Raw genomic sequence first — 18287 nt, 5'->3', positions numbered from 1 at the left:
ACTGACAAATCCTAGAAACAATAGAGATATCGAAACTAGATCTAGATTACTATTTTTCAAGATAAGAATGGACATAATACATTAATATAAAGGAGGCTAGTTCTGTTTCATTTATAGTTCTGTGAATGTCAGTGTTGATTAATCACAAGCATTTCTTATCCTATTTATTCTCTTTCCCTTTAATAAACTAGCAATAACACTCTAACAAAAACAAAACAAAGCAACCAACAACAATAGCACTATAAAATTGCTTCAGAGGAAAGCATCCTGGTATGAGGTTGTGAAATTCAACCATTTCTCCTGGGATTAAGGACAACAGGAAAACAGCATCCCTGTTTTGAAAGTACAGGCAGGCACAACCCAGTGCCAGTTGTATGAGAAACAGGAAGGAAAGTCATTAGATAGTTTGAAAATTGTCCCAGGATGCAAAAAGTATCCCAGAAAGTTTTCCATCTTGCAGATGATTTGAGGGGGGTTCAATTTGCCTCTTGATCTTCCATTATGCCATAGCTTTTTCTAGAACATAAATTTATCTGCCCATAGAACTTAACTCTGTCTCCCTAGTTGGAGGGGGCAGGTGATTTGAAGGGGCACTGAGTCACTCTCACTTTCTATCCCCTAGCAATGCACTCCACTCTGTTCACCCAACCTTAATATTGTGGCCATGCTATAACTGGCAATTCAGTCTCTTGCTGAGTGCCAAGAAGTGGTGTGCCAGTTAACCAGTTGCCTAGAAAAATTAAAAACAAAAAGGTAGAATGGGTAGCACTCTGCAAATTTCTGTGATATAAAATAACCTCACAATGTCTGATTACAAACTACCAACAGGAAATTGCTAAATGAGGAGCTGGGAAGAGATGACCAGAGGCAAGTGTGATGGTGTGGAACTGATTTGCAGGTATGAGCTGGGCTTGAGTTGATATTAGCACACCAGTGTGTGGCCCTGTCAAATGACAGGACAACACCCTACTGAAGACTTTGTTAGGTGGTTGAAACAGAAAACAGATATGCCTTAGAGACAGAAGTTGAAGCTTTCCCCAAAGCCTTGGCAAAATGGGAAGAGGACATGGTCAAAACGGTGGGAAACAGCAAGAGAAAGATAAGGGCAAGAGTCAGTGTTCAGGAAATCCTTGCTGCTAGTAGACTAAATAGCGATACGACCTTTATGTGTGAGTATGTGAGTGTGTGTTATAAAAAATAGACATAAGGATTAAATTGTCCAGGGCTCTTATGACATGATAAAAAGAAAACAAAATTCATCAGTACTTACCCATTTTATTATACCCCCAAGCTGGACATTTTACCAAGTCGATGGTATTAAACGGTTGCAGTGTATCTGCTGAACATTTTCATTTGGTAGGCATTTCTGATCATTTTATAGATAAGCAATCTGGGTGCTGAATATTTAAATAACTTGCTATTGTTCATACCAGAATCAAGACGTGCAGTTTTGTAAATGCCCACCTAAATGCCAGTTTCTCCTATTTAACTGCCAGCTGCATTTGGGAGAGTTCAAAGCTTTCTAATTTATCACTGTGCTCTCTGTAGTTGGCATATAAAAGGGACTCAGTATGAATTTGCTAAATTTTGAATGTTTCTTGTTATATTTGTGAGACCCAGCTAGTTAAATTCTACATTAGTCGATGTTTCAGTAACAAATTAAAATATAAGGAATACCATTAATGATCACAGGATACTTTATTTAATAAATGATACTCAACTTATTAAAGTGAGGATATTGAAGGAATTGCCAATTTATTGAAGAGAGTTCTTCCTGGAGGCCAGGAAAGTAATATAATACATAACTCTGCTTCTTTTAAAATCAAGTGAATTAACATATTGAAATAATGAATTTAAGGACTAGCTTTTTCACAGGTCTCTCTAATTTGGAATAGACTGGATTTCTAACACCTACTGAAATGAGGTAAATCTATTAGTAAACTAATGGAGATTAAAATAAAAATGAAATCAGCTAAGAAAGTTACATTATCACTTAACTTCTTAAACAGTATGCTTTAAATCAAATCAGAAATAAAAATAAAAACCTTGGCATAGAATTTTCCTTCAAACAACATTTTGGGGATTAGGACATTTTTAGAAATAACTTTAGACACATTAAAAGTACATCTTCAGGGCAGGCTACAGTGGCTCAGTGGCACAGTTCTCACTTGCCATGCTTGATTCCCGGTGCCGGCTCATGAGAACACACACACACACACACACACACACACACACACACACACACAAAGTACATCTTCAAAAGTTTTCTCACTAGAAATGCATTGATTTTTTTCTGATGAAGAGGAAAAAAAAATAAGCCTTTGCACTTTAACCACTTTGTTGAATTCAGCAATCTTTGTCAGCCATCTTTGGTTTAAAACTCATTTCATAAAACAGGCTTTTGTACTTTTTTCCAGATAGAAGATGTAAAATTTCAAACAGATGTTTAATTATAGATAATATGTTGCTCTATGGTTCTTCTTTATTTGTAAACTCTTTAGTATAAATTTTTTGAGTATGGGAATGTAGGAAAAAATATTTATCTTAAATTTATGGTAACTAATTCTATGTTTATCATCTTCAGATTAGAAAACAGCAATTATGGGACCAGGAGACTTCCGAGAGCTATTTTTTTAAAAACTAATAGCAGCTATATGCAATTGTGTTCACTGCAATTTATCTCACAATTGTGTACTGTCTACCAAAAGAGAGATTGCACAAGAGAAAAAGGAAGGAGACAGACAAAATGCAAAGTCATTTTCACCACTGGACAACTGCTTCAATCCTCCATTCCCATGTGGGTAAAAAGGAGGGTAGCTTCGTCTTAATACCCAGACAACAAAAGTTTAAATCTGCTATCCCAGTCTACTCCCCCAGCTTCCTGATATTTTTATCTCTAACCGGAATTGTTCACAGCCAAATACATATATATATATATAGCTCTGCCTTTTGCCATATCCCTGGAAAATTTGCTTTTGAATAAAATATTAAAAATTAAAAAGAAAGATAAAGTATTCTGAGCCATGAAAAAAAGTAGACATCAGACTATAAATTATCCAAGGATTCCATGCAGTGGTTATATTTTACTCTTTAAGACTTTATGATGAAATATTTGATAGTGTTTAGATTTCATGTTTTAAACTAATATGTCTTAATATTTTATACACCAAGATATACACCAAGACAAGCAATGCTCTACAGGACCAACTTGGCATGATTTATCATCCTGCATTCAAGAATAAAACATTTCACTCCTAATTTCTTTAAGCTGCCAGTTTTAATTAAACAATGTGATTAGAGTATATGTATATTTTATTATTTATTTGTACTTATCGAGGCATTTTTTCCCTCCTAAAGCATGGTATTTGTTACGTTCAACAAGACAGAAAGGTTATGTTCAGACAATATGATAAAGGTTATATTTCCAAAGCTTATGATACACTGATTTTTTTCTTAATTTATCTCATCTAAAGGTATCTGTTTCCTACCAAACAACAACAATGCCCTTATCTAACATCTATGATTGTTGTATAAGTTCCAGGCAATTTACAGGGTTTATATCATTTCTTCTCCACAATAACCATATGGGGTACTATTATTATCCTCCTTAAGTAGTTGAGGACAGTGAGTCTTAGAGAATTGCAGTGAGCAACCTGCAGACATGCAGCTAATAAGGAGGAAGGGTCCTATTCTGGACTGGTAAACTCTGCTTCCTTTGGGATGGAGTAGCTACAAACATGTAGTAACATTATATCTTATGCATAGTAAATGAGTTGTTGAAAATAAATTTCTCCATAAAATTGTATGTTATTTGTCTTTTTCTTTGAACACAAAATAACACTTTTCAGAAGGAAAACACCCCAAATCCCTAAAATGCCGATGGATAAAAACAAATCACGGGAAAAACAACAACAAAAAACAAATCAGCTGTTAAAAAATAAGAAGCTAGGAGTCTCCATCTGAACAGCTTATATTAAATAACAATTGTCCCCCTTGCTTTTCTGCATCTGTCTGGGTTTCACAAGGGACAAAAGAAATAATTGCACAGGAATTCCATAAAAGCCATGTGTTCTGTTTATAAAATTGACTCTACATTGTCAGCACTCACTACCAATGTCTTCAACCTTAAGATGATATTATGGTTGATATTTACCTTTTATTAGAAAAATAAATCACTGTTTACTCCATGAAGCTAACCGTACTCATGCTAAATTATTTATGTATCCATTTTAATATGTATTTTGGAACTGACAGGACAACTCTCCTTAGCACCCTTTTAGTGACCCACCTGTCATTATGATAGGGGTAAACAGTGTCACTTTTCCAGTGCACACTGAATTACAAACAAGTTGCAAAGTACACCATCCATCATGCTGGCACTGAGTGGGTTTCCAGAGTAGATCTCAGATATCACAAATGCTGTTTAGACTGTTACCAGAAAGCAAAACTTGGAAGCGCATGCAAAATGGGCATATGATGAATGGACATGACAGCTCTTCAAAGAAAAGGAGGCACTCCTCTTTTACAAATAACCTTGTCAAAAGAAAGAGTAGTGAGGAGCTTTGCTGGTAGTCAGAATAGAATAATTTAAGAGCTTGTTAATGGCTCTGCCTGATGGAAGTTCATGCAGCACAATGTACTCACAATCAAAAAGGAGCTATGCCTGAATCATCAGTAGCAACTACTCAAGCTTGGTTTGAATTAGGGAATGGTCCGAAGAGAGACAGAAAAAAATTCATTAGAATATGTGCATTTTAATAATATATCAATCTAAAACATGTATATAAAATAGGTGCCAAGTATTCAATATGCAAATCCAATCATCACTAGAAACTCCTTTGTTTTTAAAATTATAATTTTTATATAGTATAGTTTGGGTTTAAAAAATCTTTATCAATAACTACTTGATATAGTTGTTTAAATTATGTATTTAGTGTTATAGAGTTGCATTATTAATAAATTTCTAGAAATATATGTCAGTGCCTTCATCTAAATTGCATGGTTAATTTCTCAAATTATGGTCTTCAAATACAATGCATTTGTTTTAACCATGACTGAATTTTAGTTCTTTTAACAAACCCCTTTGCTTCAATCAACCATTTCAAAACTGGAATATATTTCTACCTCTAGAGTACACTTTATTTTATCCTTTTTCATAGCCACTTTATATTAAGTTTTTCTCAAATTTTCTTTATTAAAAATATTAGTCTTTACGGCATTTACAAATGGTAGGGTGGGTGACTTCAAGGACATTTGGGATATTTTCATTATTCTGCAGTAGATCTTGGCTTTCTTTTAAGGGAAAATTTAAACATTTAGAGCTGATAAGATGAATGTGAAAAAAAATCCATTCAGTTTCAATGAAAAAATGGTAAAAAAAAAATCAATCAATTTTGTGAAAAATAAATGAACTCTTTGATAGCAAACAGATGAAACCATTGGTCGGATCTCTACGTTATTCACTTTTAAATTAGTCATTTCAATACAGTGTCAAAGCCTGAGAAACCAGTGTGTATTGATTTAGCTGTGAGAAATGGAGAACAGAAGAAAGAGCTGCTGAGTCCTGCCTTGTCACAAATGCCTTGGCTTTCACAGAAATCTTTTGGTAAAACGTGCTCAGGGAGAGAAACTAAGGAGGCCATGTTTATACACAAACATACACATACTCACACTTCAGAAAGTTACAATTTTTTCAAGAAAACTGCTTGCCTCATTTAGAAAAAATGCTTTTTGTGCTCTTTTTCCAAACAAGAAAAAAGAGAATGGAAAATAAAAGGAAAAGATGGAGGCAACACATGGTGGTATTTAGACAAGTAAAGAAGCTGTTTTATATAAAGAGTTCCGAAAAGACGGCTATTGAAAATGTTATAGGAATGATGGTGATATAAGTTATGATTCCCTAACAGCTTGTAATGAAAGAGGGAAAAGGAAGGAGAGAAGGAAAAGGAGGGCCTGAGGGGGAGCGGGGAGCGAGAGAGTGAGAGAGAGAGAGAGAGAGTGAGTGAGAGAGAGAGAGAGTGAGAGAGAGAAAGAGAGAGAGAGAGAGAGAGAGAGAGAGAGAGAGAGAGAGAGAGAGAGAGAGAGAGAGAGAGAGAGAGAGAGAGAACTCCATCAACTCCCTTAAAATTCAGATTTTTAGTTTCTAAATGGATAATACAGAGACACTGAGGGGATAAAAATGGCCCTCAAGTAGAATTCCCAGCTAATCCTCCTAGCCTCTGCAAATAACAACTGTAAAACGTGGGAAATAGATTTTGGACCTGAATATATTTTAATGTCAACATTCTTATACCATGATCACATTTCTATAATCTAATCAATCTGTGGCTGCCTGGAATTGGGTGTGGTCTAAGGAGATTTAGAAGAAATGCAGCTGTCTCAGTACTGAAAAGTCTGATACATGAGGTTCTATAATCCAAATTCATGTATTTATTGTATCTGTTAAAATAATCAGACCTATATAGGTATTAGTAACATTATTTTCTTTAACTAAGGACTTCATACACATTAGAAAAAATGATGAGGCCATCAGTTGTCTGAAGGAACCTAATGATGGATATTAAATAGCTGAAAGTTTATTACTTCTGTGCACTGTGTGAACACAGAGAAACTGAAGGTGAAGCTGCTTAATTACAAAGGGGAGTGAGAATGAAGAAAACAAAAGGTGAATATTTACATGTTCCAAAGTACCAATCTGTCAGAAGAAAGGGAATGAATAATATTTTTTTGTGGTTCTTTTACAAGATATAAAGAAGTAAATGTACAACTCTATGCAATGCTTTTTGTCTCAACATGTGCACAAACATTGTGGAAAAGTGGGTTTAACCAATAATGGAAAGGCAGATTCAAAGAGACTCTTCCAAACTACCTTTTCACTGACTTTGTTTACTATACCTTCACCTCCATGGTGGTATGAGTCAGAAACAAGAAGCAACTAAATTATTAAAGAAGAGTTTCTCCTCAGTTCCTCCATTTTTTTTTGCAGTAAGACCTAAGTATAGAAAGCAGCGATATGAGTTAAGGTTTCCAGATCCAGCAAATCTCCACTCTAGACAATAAGTTCTATACGGAACTATTTGGAAACCAAGAGAAACTACACAGAGAAATGAGATGTCTTTCCTTGTTCTTCCACTTGAGTTTCCTAAGGCTACCAAAAAAAAAAATATTGAGAATTGGCTTAAAACAACAGAAATTTGTTGTGCCATGATTCTGGAGGCTAAATGTCCAAAATGAAGGTCTCAGCAGGTCCTGCTTCTCTGAGTCTTTGGGGAAGAATCAGTTCCATGCCTCTCTCCTGGCTTCTGGCTGTGGCTTGCTGTCAACCCATGATGTTCTCACCTGTGCCTGTTTGCTTGTGTCCGAATTTCTTCTTCTTCTTTACAGTACAGCAGTCATACTGGATTAAGGGCTCATCCAACTCTGGTATGACCTCATTTTAACTTCCCTAATTCCATTCTGTGACTATTGTCTTCAAAATAAGGTCACATTCTGAGGTACTGGCGATTAGTACAGGGGATTGGAACATACATTTCAACCCTTAACAATCTCTGCGCAGAGTGGACAGCCATGGCATCAGAATGCAGTGGCACTGAGAGAGATGTTTTTTGCATTGAAATGCATTCGGTCTAATTCTACTGCCACTCCATTGATCCAAGCAGACAATTGAAAAGAACCAAGCTAAGGGAACAGGGATATAAATTAGAAGTTCCGTGGCTTTTGCTGCTTATCATCTCAGTCAAAGAATAATCACTGTGCACCAAAGAAACTGAGAGTCAAGTCAATGGAGTGATTCCAAGGACCCACTCAATCTCCTGGGATTTTTATTTTTGTTGCTTTGTGTTTTAGATAGGCTTTTTTGTTGAGGGGAGGAGATAACTTTGTTGGGTTTGAGCCAACTGAGATAGAATTTTTGCAAGGCTAGAAGTCTGAGGGAAAAACATGTGGGATAATAACTAGAATCCTGGCTTAAGTCTAAGGCTTGTAAGCCAAAGAAAGAGGACTAGCTTCCTTTCTCAATATTTATTGATGCATAGTTGTGCTTCCAATATTGTCTATTAGAAATAGTATATATATTAATCAAATCCAATTACATGAGTCTCACACTATAAATACTGCATACATTTAGTATTATGTTTAATTGAATTACTAATAAGATTTGAGAAGGGGGTTACTGATTATAAATAATCCTGCTAAAAGTCAGAGTATGAGATAAACAGAATAGAGGCAATGCTGAACTACTGGTAAAGCTAATCCTTCCTCCACCAGTCCCCCAAAAGATAAACAAGGACAACAACACAGTATTAGGAACAAGCAAGCACTGTTATTTGAGCATTGAGTATTCCTGCAATGTAACTTCAAATTATTTAAATATATCTCATATTTCAATAATAGTTCATAATAAGTTAGATTCCTAAAAATCCATGCCAAAAGTTCCTCTCTCTCAACTTGGCAGGTAACCTCACTGCCCTCCCCACTACATGGGACATGACTCCCAGGGATGTAAATCTCCCTGCAATGTGGAATCTGACTCCTGGGAATGAGCCAGGACCCAGCATTCTGGGATCGAGAAAGCCTTCTTGACCAAAGGGGCAAGAGAGAAATGAAATATTGCCTGAGAGATTTCAAGCAGAGTCAGGATGTTATCCTGGAGGTTATTCCTGTGGATTATATTGACATCCCTTTTTAGTTTATGGTGTATTGGAATGGCTACAGGAAATTACCTGAGACTGTTGAGCTCTGTTCCAGTACCCACGATTCTTGTCGATTCTTAAAGATGATTGTATAAAGATACAGCTTTTAGAATGTGACTGTGTCATTGTGAAAACCTTGTGTCTGATGTCCTTTTATCCAGGGTATGGACAGATGAATTAAAAAAAAATAAAGGATAAAAATAAATAAATAATAGGGGGAGACAAAGAGTAAAAATTGGGTAGATTGAAATCTGTGGATCAATGAGAGTGTGGAGTAAGGGGTATGAGATGTATGAATTTTCTTTTGTTTCTTTTTCGAGAGTGATGCATATGTTCTAAACTGATCATGGTGAAGAATACACAACTAGATGATGATATTGTGAGCCACTGATTGTATAATATGGTTGAGTTGTACACGTATGGATATTGTTCAATAAAAATGTTTTTTTTTAATTCATGCCAATAATACAGATACAGAACATTATTCAATTTATATTTAATAAAGAAACCTACACTAAAACACAATGTTTATTAAAAGGAAACTTTCACATTGACACAGAAAACTTGCCCTTCATAAGTGAATCCAGTGACCATCCTATCAGGCTGACATATATTAGCTAATTTAATTTGACAACAACCTTATGAATTTGGAATTATTATTATCCTCATTTTAGAAATGAACCTAGATGGTGAAGTATCAGCCAGTAAATAGGGGCGCTGAGATTTTAAACTAGTCAGGGTTGTTCCAGGGGTTGTGCACTTAACTACTAGGCAAAACCACACAACACTGAGAAACCAGCTAACCCAGAAAAGGCAAGAAATCATCCACACCTGGCTCCCAAATTCACATATTTTCCATTCTGAAAACAGAAGTACTGTATTTCAAATCTGTGTAAATAATCACATCAATTTTCCTCATTTCTTCAATACATATACGACCGCAAATCACAACCCCATCCATTTTGATTCTTTTTGTCCATATAATGTATTAAAATTGCTTCTTAAAAACCATGGAACAAAATGAATTTACACAATACGGACTAAGCCCAATGTGAAGGGCTCAGCCACACACCCAGTATCTTTGAATTATATTCTTCTAACATATTTTCACTTTCAAAATATGACAAGAAAAGGGAGGTTCTTTCCCTTTTTCCAGCAGCTCCACACTGAGAACACATAATGGTTACTTTCATATGCTGCCTTTTGCCAGTTAGTTCAGTTTAGATGAAAGCTCTTGTTTTCTAATTCCATTTCAATGTAAATGACAGAGACAAATGGTCTTATTACCTCGAGAGTTCCTTTGGCAGAATAGGCTGCGTATGAGTAGAGATGATCTGGGCTGCTGCCATGTTCTCTGGCATCTTCACCACAAGGCTGGCCATTGGGGTGAAAGCACTGACCACTGTCCAGAGTCACAGTGCTGGAAAAAGGGCCTGGCAGGTTAAGCAGCACAGAGTAATTTACCAACTGTACATCTTCTAGGCCCAAAGAAGTCCACTGAGTCTTAACATTCTTTGAAATCTCCATGTCATCTTCATTCTTATATAGGTGTACCAAATTTCTGAAATAAATTTTAAAAGCACATGTTAAAAAAAGAAGAAAAGCTTTATTCCTTTGAGCTGTGACTCTTCAATACATGAACAATTATTAACACATGTTGTGGGATACTGAAAGATGAATGAGACGGGACCCACCCAAAAGAAATTTACACTTTGTTAGAGTAATGGGCTTATACAGAATTTACACTCAATCAAAGCTGAATGAATGGACTTCTTAAAATCAAAGAACTAACACCATGCTATGGGACTGCAGAAAAGGGCATGATTAATGAAGACTAATTCTTTTATTAGTTCTAATCCTTCTATCAATAGCAACATAATCCATTTAAAACTCAGTTCCAAAGCCAGTTATGCTTGTTTGAGACAGCTCTTATTGTAGTCACTATGATTTCATATAAAGCTCTGTGTTTCATATATAGCAATTGCTCTTTTATTTTGGGGGGGAGGGGTACTTGGTCTGGGAATTGAATCCAGGTCTCCCACATGGAAGGCAAGCATTCTACCATTGAACCACCCGTGCACCCAATTGCTCTTTTAAATAATGCAGAGAGAACTCTTTAGAAACAAATGAATTGTGTGATGCTATGAGTACAATGATATTCAATAAAACCCATATATCATGGTAGAACCAAAACTCAAATTGCCAAACCAACATGAAATAATTTTTATGTTGTGAGTTTCTATAGTCTATATATTTATTCCTATGCCTGTTCTACAATCCATAATGACACTATTTTTGTTTGACATCCTAGAAGTCAGACAAAATCTGTTTTAAAAGATTGCATAGTATTAGTAGAAAAGAATCATACACAGAAAATTAGTAAAAATAACTTTATCCAGATAAAGATTTTAGGAGACTGGGATGAGAAGGAACTGAAAACATATTTTCTTTTTCGGGCAAATTTTTACTTTCTTATAAGAATTTTATTGCCCTCCAAGCTATCACCCCAAGTGTTTATTTTAATGTTATTGTTATTTTTGCCTAGCACATTTTTTTTTCTCACAGAAAGAAATATTTCTTCCAGGATCCTGTTTATTCAAGCTCCCCAAAACAGAACATGGTTGGAAAAGGAACAAGAAGTGCAGACATTAATGTAGGAAAGTATTAACTAGAGACAGAGGTAGGTCTGCTGACACAGCTTAGAAGTTGGCCCATAATAATATAAATATGTTTATTTATGGACACAGTAGTACAAAAACTGTTTCCCATTTGTGATCTATCTTTTTAAGGCTTGTATTCCTTTTGTTAGTCAAGTACTTTATAATGTAAGCAACTCAAAACATTCCATATTTCAATATGGGCCTTAAATGAAAGTCAAATTCTTTAGAGGCTAAACTGGACAAAAAGAGGTTTGTTCGAGTGCAGGAGAATTTCTAAATACTATTCAGTGCCAAGCTAAACTCATTGAAAGGATGTCTAGACTCTTGACGTTACTTTCCATTTAAGAGATACTCACTTTTTGCATTATGAGTGTCATGGTCAGCTTCATGTGTCAACTTGGCAAAGTGGTGGTACTTGTTTGCCTGGTTGGGCAAGCACTGGCCTGTCTGTTGCGATGAGGACATTTCATAGAATTAGATCATGATCACGTCAGCTGCATCCACAGCTGATTCCATTTGTAATCAGCCAAAGGGGAGTGTCTTCTGCAACAAGTGATGCCCAATCTAATCACTGGAAACCTTTTAAGGAGGATTCAGAAGAGACAAGGCTCTCTTCCTGTTTTGGCTGGTGAGCCTCTCCTGTGAATTTCGTCCAGACCCTCCATTGGAATCGTCAGCTTCACAGCTTGCCTGCAGATTTTGGACTCTGCGTTCCCGTGGTCATGAAAGACACTTTTATAAATTTTATATTTGCGAGTATTCCCTGTTGATTCTGTTTCTCTAGAGAACCCTAACTAATACAATGACCCTTCATTTTTATAACATTATGAAAGGAACAACCCAGCTTATGAAGTAGAGCATCTCTGATCTCACTGAAGCCTTTGGATGTTCTTTTTTTCTATCATTCCTGCTGTCCCCTGAATAATGCTTAAATTTGATTTGTATGCTTTTCATTGTCTTGTTTTTATAGAGTTAATACCTTTGTATGTATTCATCACTTAGTTTTATGTGTTTTTACTCCGTATATCATCTGTATCTTTCAGGTGCATTTTTGTGGCTTGCTTTTTCACTCAATATTAAGTTTTTTGGATTCATGCAGGTTTATGTAAACACTTTTCCTGAGATAAATATTTTAGACTTGTTTCCAATCCATGCTTCATTGAACTTTCTTGTCCATGTTTCCTTATAGAAGGAACTCTTATATGCAAGAGTTTCTTTAGGCAAGGAATTTCTGGCCATAGGGTATGTTTCTGTATAATTTTAATAAGAAATGCCAAAATACTTTTGAAATGCTTGTTCGCTACACTCCTGCCTGCTCTGTATGAGAATTCTTTTTGCTCCACTAATATTGTCCATTATTTCTTCTTGTCAATAGGGGAGGTATGAAATGGTATTTTATTATGTGTTTAACTCAGGTTGCAATTTATGCTAAATAGTTTTCCAAAACTGTTTATACCACCAGCAGCAATTAAGATGTCCCATTTTCACTGTGTTTAATTTTTGCTATCCAGCGAGGATAATATTGTATCCCATTGTAGTTTTAATTTGCATTTCCATAATAACTAACGAGGATGTTTCTTCATATATTAATTAGCTATCCACATTACTTTTCTGTGCAATAACTGTTCGTGTCTTTTCCTTAAATTTATAGAAGTATCTTGTGTGTTCTGGATAATCTGTTTTAGGTCATATATATATGGCGTCTTTCCCAGTTTTTCCCTTCTCTTTTCATTTTCAGGAAATGAAAAATATGTTCTCTTATGAGGAATAGAAGTTCATAATTTTAAGGTACATAATTTTAATGTACATAATTATTAATGTAAGGTAATAGTTGCATATTTTCCTGATATGCTTAAGAAATCCTTCTCAAACCTGAGGTCATGATGTTATTCTCATATATCTTTTCCTTAAAGCTTTAAAGAATTGCTTTCACATTTCAGGGTTTTACCTAGAATGCGTGTGTGTGTGTGTGTGTGTGTGTGTGCGTGCACACGTATTATGTGTATGTGGTGTGTGGTATAAGGTAAGAATCCACTTCCACTTTTCCACATGAATAACCAACTTTCCAAGCACCACCCTGTTGACTAACCCCCACAATTGTGCCATGACAACTCTATCACATATGGATTTTCATGTGTAAATCTATGTCTGGGCTCACTTATTCTATTCTCTTGTTCTTTTAGGTCCATCTCTATAACATATAATGTGCTGTTTTATTATTACTTCATGATATATCTTTAATATTCAGAATTGCAAGGCCCTGCAGTTGGCATTCTTCAAGAACATCTTTGCTATTTCTTTTTCTCTTCTGTATTAATATTGGCATAAGCTTGTCAATTTCCACGTCAAGATTGTGATTGGAATAAAACTCAGATCAAAGCTAAGTTTTCGGAGAAATATCCTCCTTATAAAAAATTCACAGTATTTAATTAACAATAGTTCTAAAATACTTAACATTAAGTCTTTAATATTAGCAATTATTCAGTCAGTATTAACATAAATTTTAAATTTGAAAAATTTATCTGCTTATTGCTGATATAGAATACTATTCATTTTTCTATCAAGCAATGCTACTAAATTCTCTCGCTAATTATAACACATTTTCTTCCTTTTTTATTTTCTACATAAAATGTTATAAATGAATAATGGAGGTTGTTCATTTATAGACTTTTATAGATCTTATTATTATTTTTGGATTGGTGTGTAGGCTAAGACCTCCTGACAATGCTTAATAAAGTGTGATAGTGGATCTCCATGTGCATTCCAACTTTCATTTTAATAATATGCCTTCCTTTCTTATTTTTGATAGGAGATATTTTAAAAAAGGGTAAGAGTTTTATTAGAAATTGTGATGCATTTATTAAGACAATATATGAATATTATTCTTAATAGGGTGAATTACAGTAATTAGTTCTTTTTAGTATTAAACTAAACTTGCATTCCTAAAGTAAACTCTGCTTACTAGAATGCATGGAGTGACTTTTAATTATTATAGGATTCATTTAGTCAACATTTTGTTTTTACAATTTTTCCATCTATTTTTATGAATCTATTAGTATTTGATGTTCCTTTTAGGCATCATTTCTGTCTGGCTTGGTTTGGGGTTATTCAAACCTCACCTCATAAAATGAGACAGGGAATATCTCCTCTCAATCTGTTTTCTGGGAGACTGAGTGTGATTAGAATTTCTGGAAGATAGAAATCACTCTTAACCTAAAAACTGGCTTTGCTCGGTATTCTTTTTATGGGAGAACTATAAACCATTGTTTCAATGTCTTTAATGCTATAATGATTAAAATAAATCTTTGAATTAATTCTAGTGAGATATATATTTTACAGGAATTTATTGATTCCATCTAAACTTTCAAATTCCTTGACATAAAGATCTTCATATTATTTCATATCTCATAACTATTTAGACTATGCTGTACCTCAGTGTAGCCAAATAAACTTTTTCATTTGTGTTTTCTTTCTTATTTTCATAATGTATCTTACTAGAATTTGGTCTATTCTTTACAAGAACCACACCTTGCCTTTGCTGGTTCTCTAACTTATGTCTTTATTTTAATGTTTTATATACATTTGCTCTTATCCTTACAATCTCTTTACTTTAGGTTTGGTTATTTTTTTCCAGCTACCAAAGTTGTGAGGGCAGTTCAGTGGTAGAATTCTCATCTGTCATGCAGGGAACCTGGGTTTGATTACCGGTCCATGCACTTCGCCCCCCCCCCCAAAAAAAAAACAAGCAAAACAAATAAAGAAACAAAAATTCAACAAATGCTGCAATAATGGGACACTCATGTGGAAAAAGATGAAATGGGAGCCTGCCATACAGCATACAAAAAAAAAAGTTGGATACTTAGTTTGTTCCTTTAAGCAGTTTAGTTTTTTTCACATAAGCATTTAAAGTTAAAATATCTGCGGAAATTCATGAGCTATATCTTACAGATTAAATTCCAAAATGAGTTTTCCTTTAATCTATGTATTATTTAGAGTATAACTTTTAGTTTATAAATTTGGTGGTTACTTTATGCATACGAGCTTAGAGTCAGTATATAGCATAGAGACCCATTTAGTAACAGTAAATAAAATAATACTTTTACTTAGATTTTATGATGGTAATATATTACTTCAACTTGCTTTCAAAGATACTTCTGTTATGTTTTTTCTCATCCTTTATTTTATTCTAGAGCTTATATTTTTACATATATTATATAAACAGTATATAGCTAGATTTATTTTTATTTCATCTATTACCATTTCTATGAACTGGTCATTTTTAGATCCTTTTTTTTTTTTTTTTTTTTTTTTTTTTTTTGCGTGGGCAAGCACTGGGAAATGAACCTGGGTCTCTGGCACGGCAGGTGAGAACTCTGCCTGCTGAGGCACCATGGACCACCCTAGATCCTTTTATATTTATTGTGGTTACTAATAAATTTGAAATTATTTCTTTGTATTTTTCTCATCTGCTCACTCCTCTTTTCTTCATTTATTCACTCCTTTCTTACCTTCTTTTGGATTAACTTTCTGTAATAGTTAAGTTCATGTGTCAATTTGGCCAGGTTACAGCGCCCAGTTGTTCAGTGAAGTAAGCACTGGCCTGACTTACTGTGAGAACATTTTGTGGACTGAAGTTATCAGTAAGTTGATTGTATCTACGGCTGATGACATGGACAGACAACTGAGGAGATTGCCTTCAACAGTGAGGGAAGTCTCATCCAATCAGTTGAAGGCTTTAAAAGGAAAAGTGATAATTCAGCTGTCAGAAGCAAGAATTTTCCATCTCTACTTTAGCTTCTCCTGGGGAATTCATCAAAAACCTTCATGGGTGTTCCCAGATTGCAATTTGCCCTATAGAATTTTGATTTTCCTATCTCCACAATCAAGTGTGATAATTCTTGCTGCTCTTTGCTAAATTATGGGAGATATAATATTTTTATATATGTTATATGTTACAGGTTATATATATATATACATGCACATACATTATGTATATATATATACATGTACATATACATATGTATGTATCTGTTATACTTTGCCCTGTCTAAAGTTACAGTGAAGAGGCACATGTTTCTAAATAGGGCCCCTGCCTCCCTCTTCTGCACACACACACACACACACACACACACACACACACACACACACATACATATATGTGTTTTGCTCATTAAACCTGTGCCAGGTGCTACTTATCGTTAACATTCTGGTTTCATCATTTGCTCCCACGGCAATACTCTCAAAACTCTAGAGTTTAGTACTCTTTCCTAAATTTTGGCTGCCTTGGGGATTTCTCTTACTATCCTATGAATTCAGGATAGTAGTATTTTATCATGGTCTTATTGTAATGTATACAGCACCAATGTATTTTATAGTTCAGCATACTACCAGCAAAAGCAGTGCACTAACCTGAGGATCTAACCTCTGTGTAAGACATGACTTCTTTATAACTACTGATTTGTATCCCCATAAAATCCAAGGGAAACCCCTCTGGAAAATTGGCCAAGAATTATGAATCCCCATCTCCTGTTTGTCCCACAGAAATAATATAGGTATTAATACAAAATTGATTCACATATTATCATTTGGAATATCATCTCTAACTAATGGAGATTAGATTATTTGCATTTTTTATACTAAGATGGATGTTTGTGTTTGTTAAAGCTGTTGAAATACAATATACCAGAAATGGAACAACTTTTAAAAAGGAAATTTATTAAGCTGCAAGTTTACAATTCTAAGGCTATAAAAATGTCCAAACTATGGCAACCAGAAAAAGATAACCTGACTCAAGAAAGGCTGATGTCTTTCACATGAGAATGTATGTGACTTGAATCTTCTGGTTCTTGTTCCCAGTTCTGTTGCTCCCAGTTTGTGATTACAGTGATTTCCTCTCTAACTATCTGTGGGCCTCTACTTAACTCCTCCAGGACACAATTCTGGGTTCTGGCTTGCTTAGAATCTCATGGGAAGGGACATGGCAAATTCTGCATCTCCAGATGTTTGTGTTTAGGCTTATTCTCTTTCTGTCACTCTCCAACCATCTCCAAATGTCTGCATCTCTGTTGGCTTTGAACCAACTGTCAAGCTTCTGCCAGCTCTCTCTGCTTCTGGAGCCTCCTGGGACTTCTTCATTTCTAAATGTCTGTGTCTCTGTAGGCTCTGAGCTTTCTCCAAGATGTCTCCTCTTTTAAAGGACTCTAGTAAACTAATCAAGACCCACCTTGAATGGATGAAATCACATCTCCATCTAATCAAAAGGTCATGCCCACAATTGAGTGGGTCAGTCTCCATGGAAATAATCTAATCAAGGGTTTCCACTTTACCATATTGAATCAGGATTAAATAAACATGGCTGTTCCCACAAGACTAGATCAGGAAAAAGGACATGGCTTTTCTGGGGTACATAACAGCTTCAAACCAGCACAATGGTTGACTGAGTTAAAGGAAATAGAGGAACACTTTTTTAGTAATCTAGAAAAATACCATTATATCAATATAAAAATTGTCTCCTAGAAAGTCAGTAACAAAAGTTCTTAGATACATACAGTTATAAAAACACTGGTTGTAAAAAACAATAGAGAAAACACCATTCTTAATAAATAGTTCCTAAAATTCCAAGTACTCCATAGTAAAGTGATGGGCACCTGCTCGAGTTCAGTCTTCCTAACATTAGTTCTCAATTCTATTTTCTTTTAAAATTGTAGTTTGAATTCATCTGAAGGGCTGGCTGATACTTACGTTATTCAAAAAACTGATTTAAAGAAACCAGATGGTTCTATGTTCTGAAATGATATCTTTATATCTAAAATGTGTTAAATAAATTAGTGGTCATGAAGACAAAGTATTATTTATACAAATGGTTTGGTCAAAGAATTATATTCCTTAATCATGCCAAATCTCCCATAATTTTTTAATTTCTATATTTTATTAAGAA

At 34.8% G+C, this 18287-nt stretch overlaps 1 protein-coding gene across 23 annotated transcripts in view; it reads right to left on the bottom strand.

The window, feature by feature from the left end:
- NAALADL2 (N-acetylated alpha-linked acidic dipeptidase like 2) overlaps positions 1-18287 on the bottom strand; it is a 1514274-nt gene that overhangs the window by 637745 nt on the left and 858242 nt on the right. For all 23 annotated transcript variants that reach the window (XM_077161086.1, XM_077161088.1, XM_077161081.1 and 20 more), the window contains one exon: positions 9978-10251. In XM_077161086.1, the coding sequence (XP_077017201.1) occupies positions 9978-10251 (274 nt within the window). The remainder of the gene's footprint in view (positions 1-9977; positions 10252-18287) is intronic.

This window comes from Tamandua tetradactyla, chromosome 5 (assembly GCF_023851605.1).
Source record: "Tamandua tetradactyla isolate mTamTet1 chromosome 5, mTamTet1.pri, whole genome shotgun sequence".
NCBI classification, from domain to species: domain Eukaryota; kingdom Metazoa; phylum Chordata; class Mammalia; order Pilosa; family Myrmecophagidae; genus Tamandua; species Tamandua tetradactyla.
The sequence above is the reverse complement of the archived record's forward strand: the minus strand, read 5'-3'. Positions and strand labels throughout refer to the sequence as shown.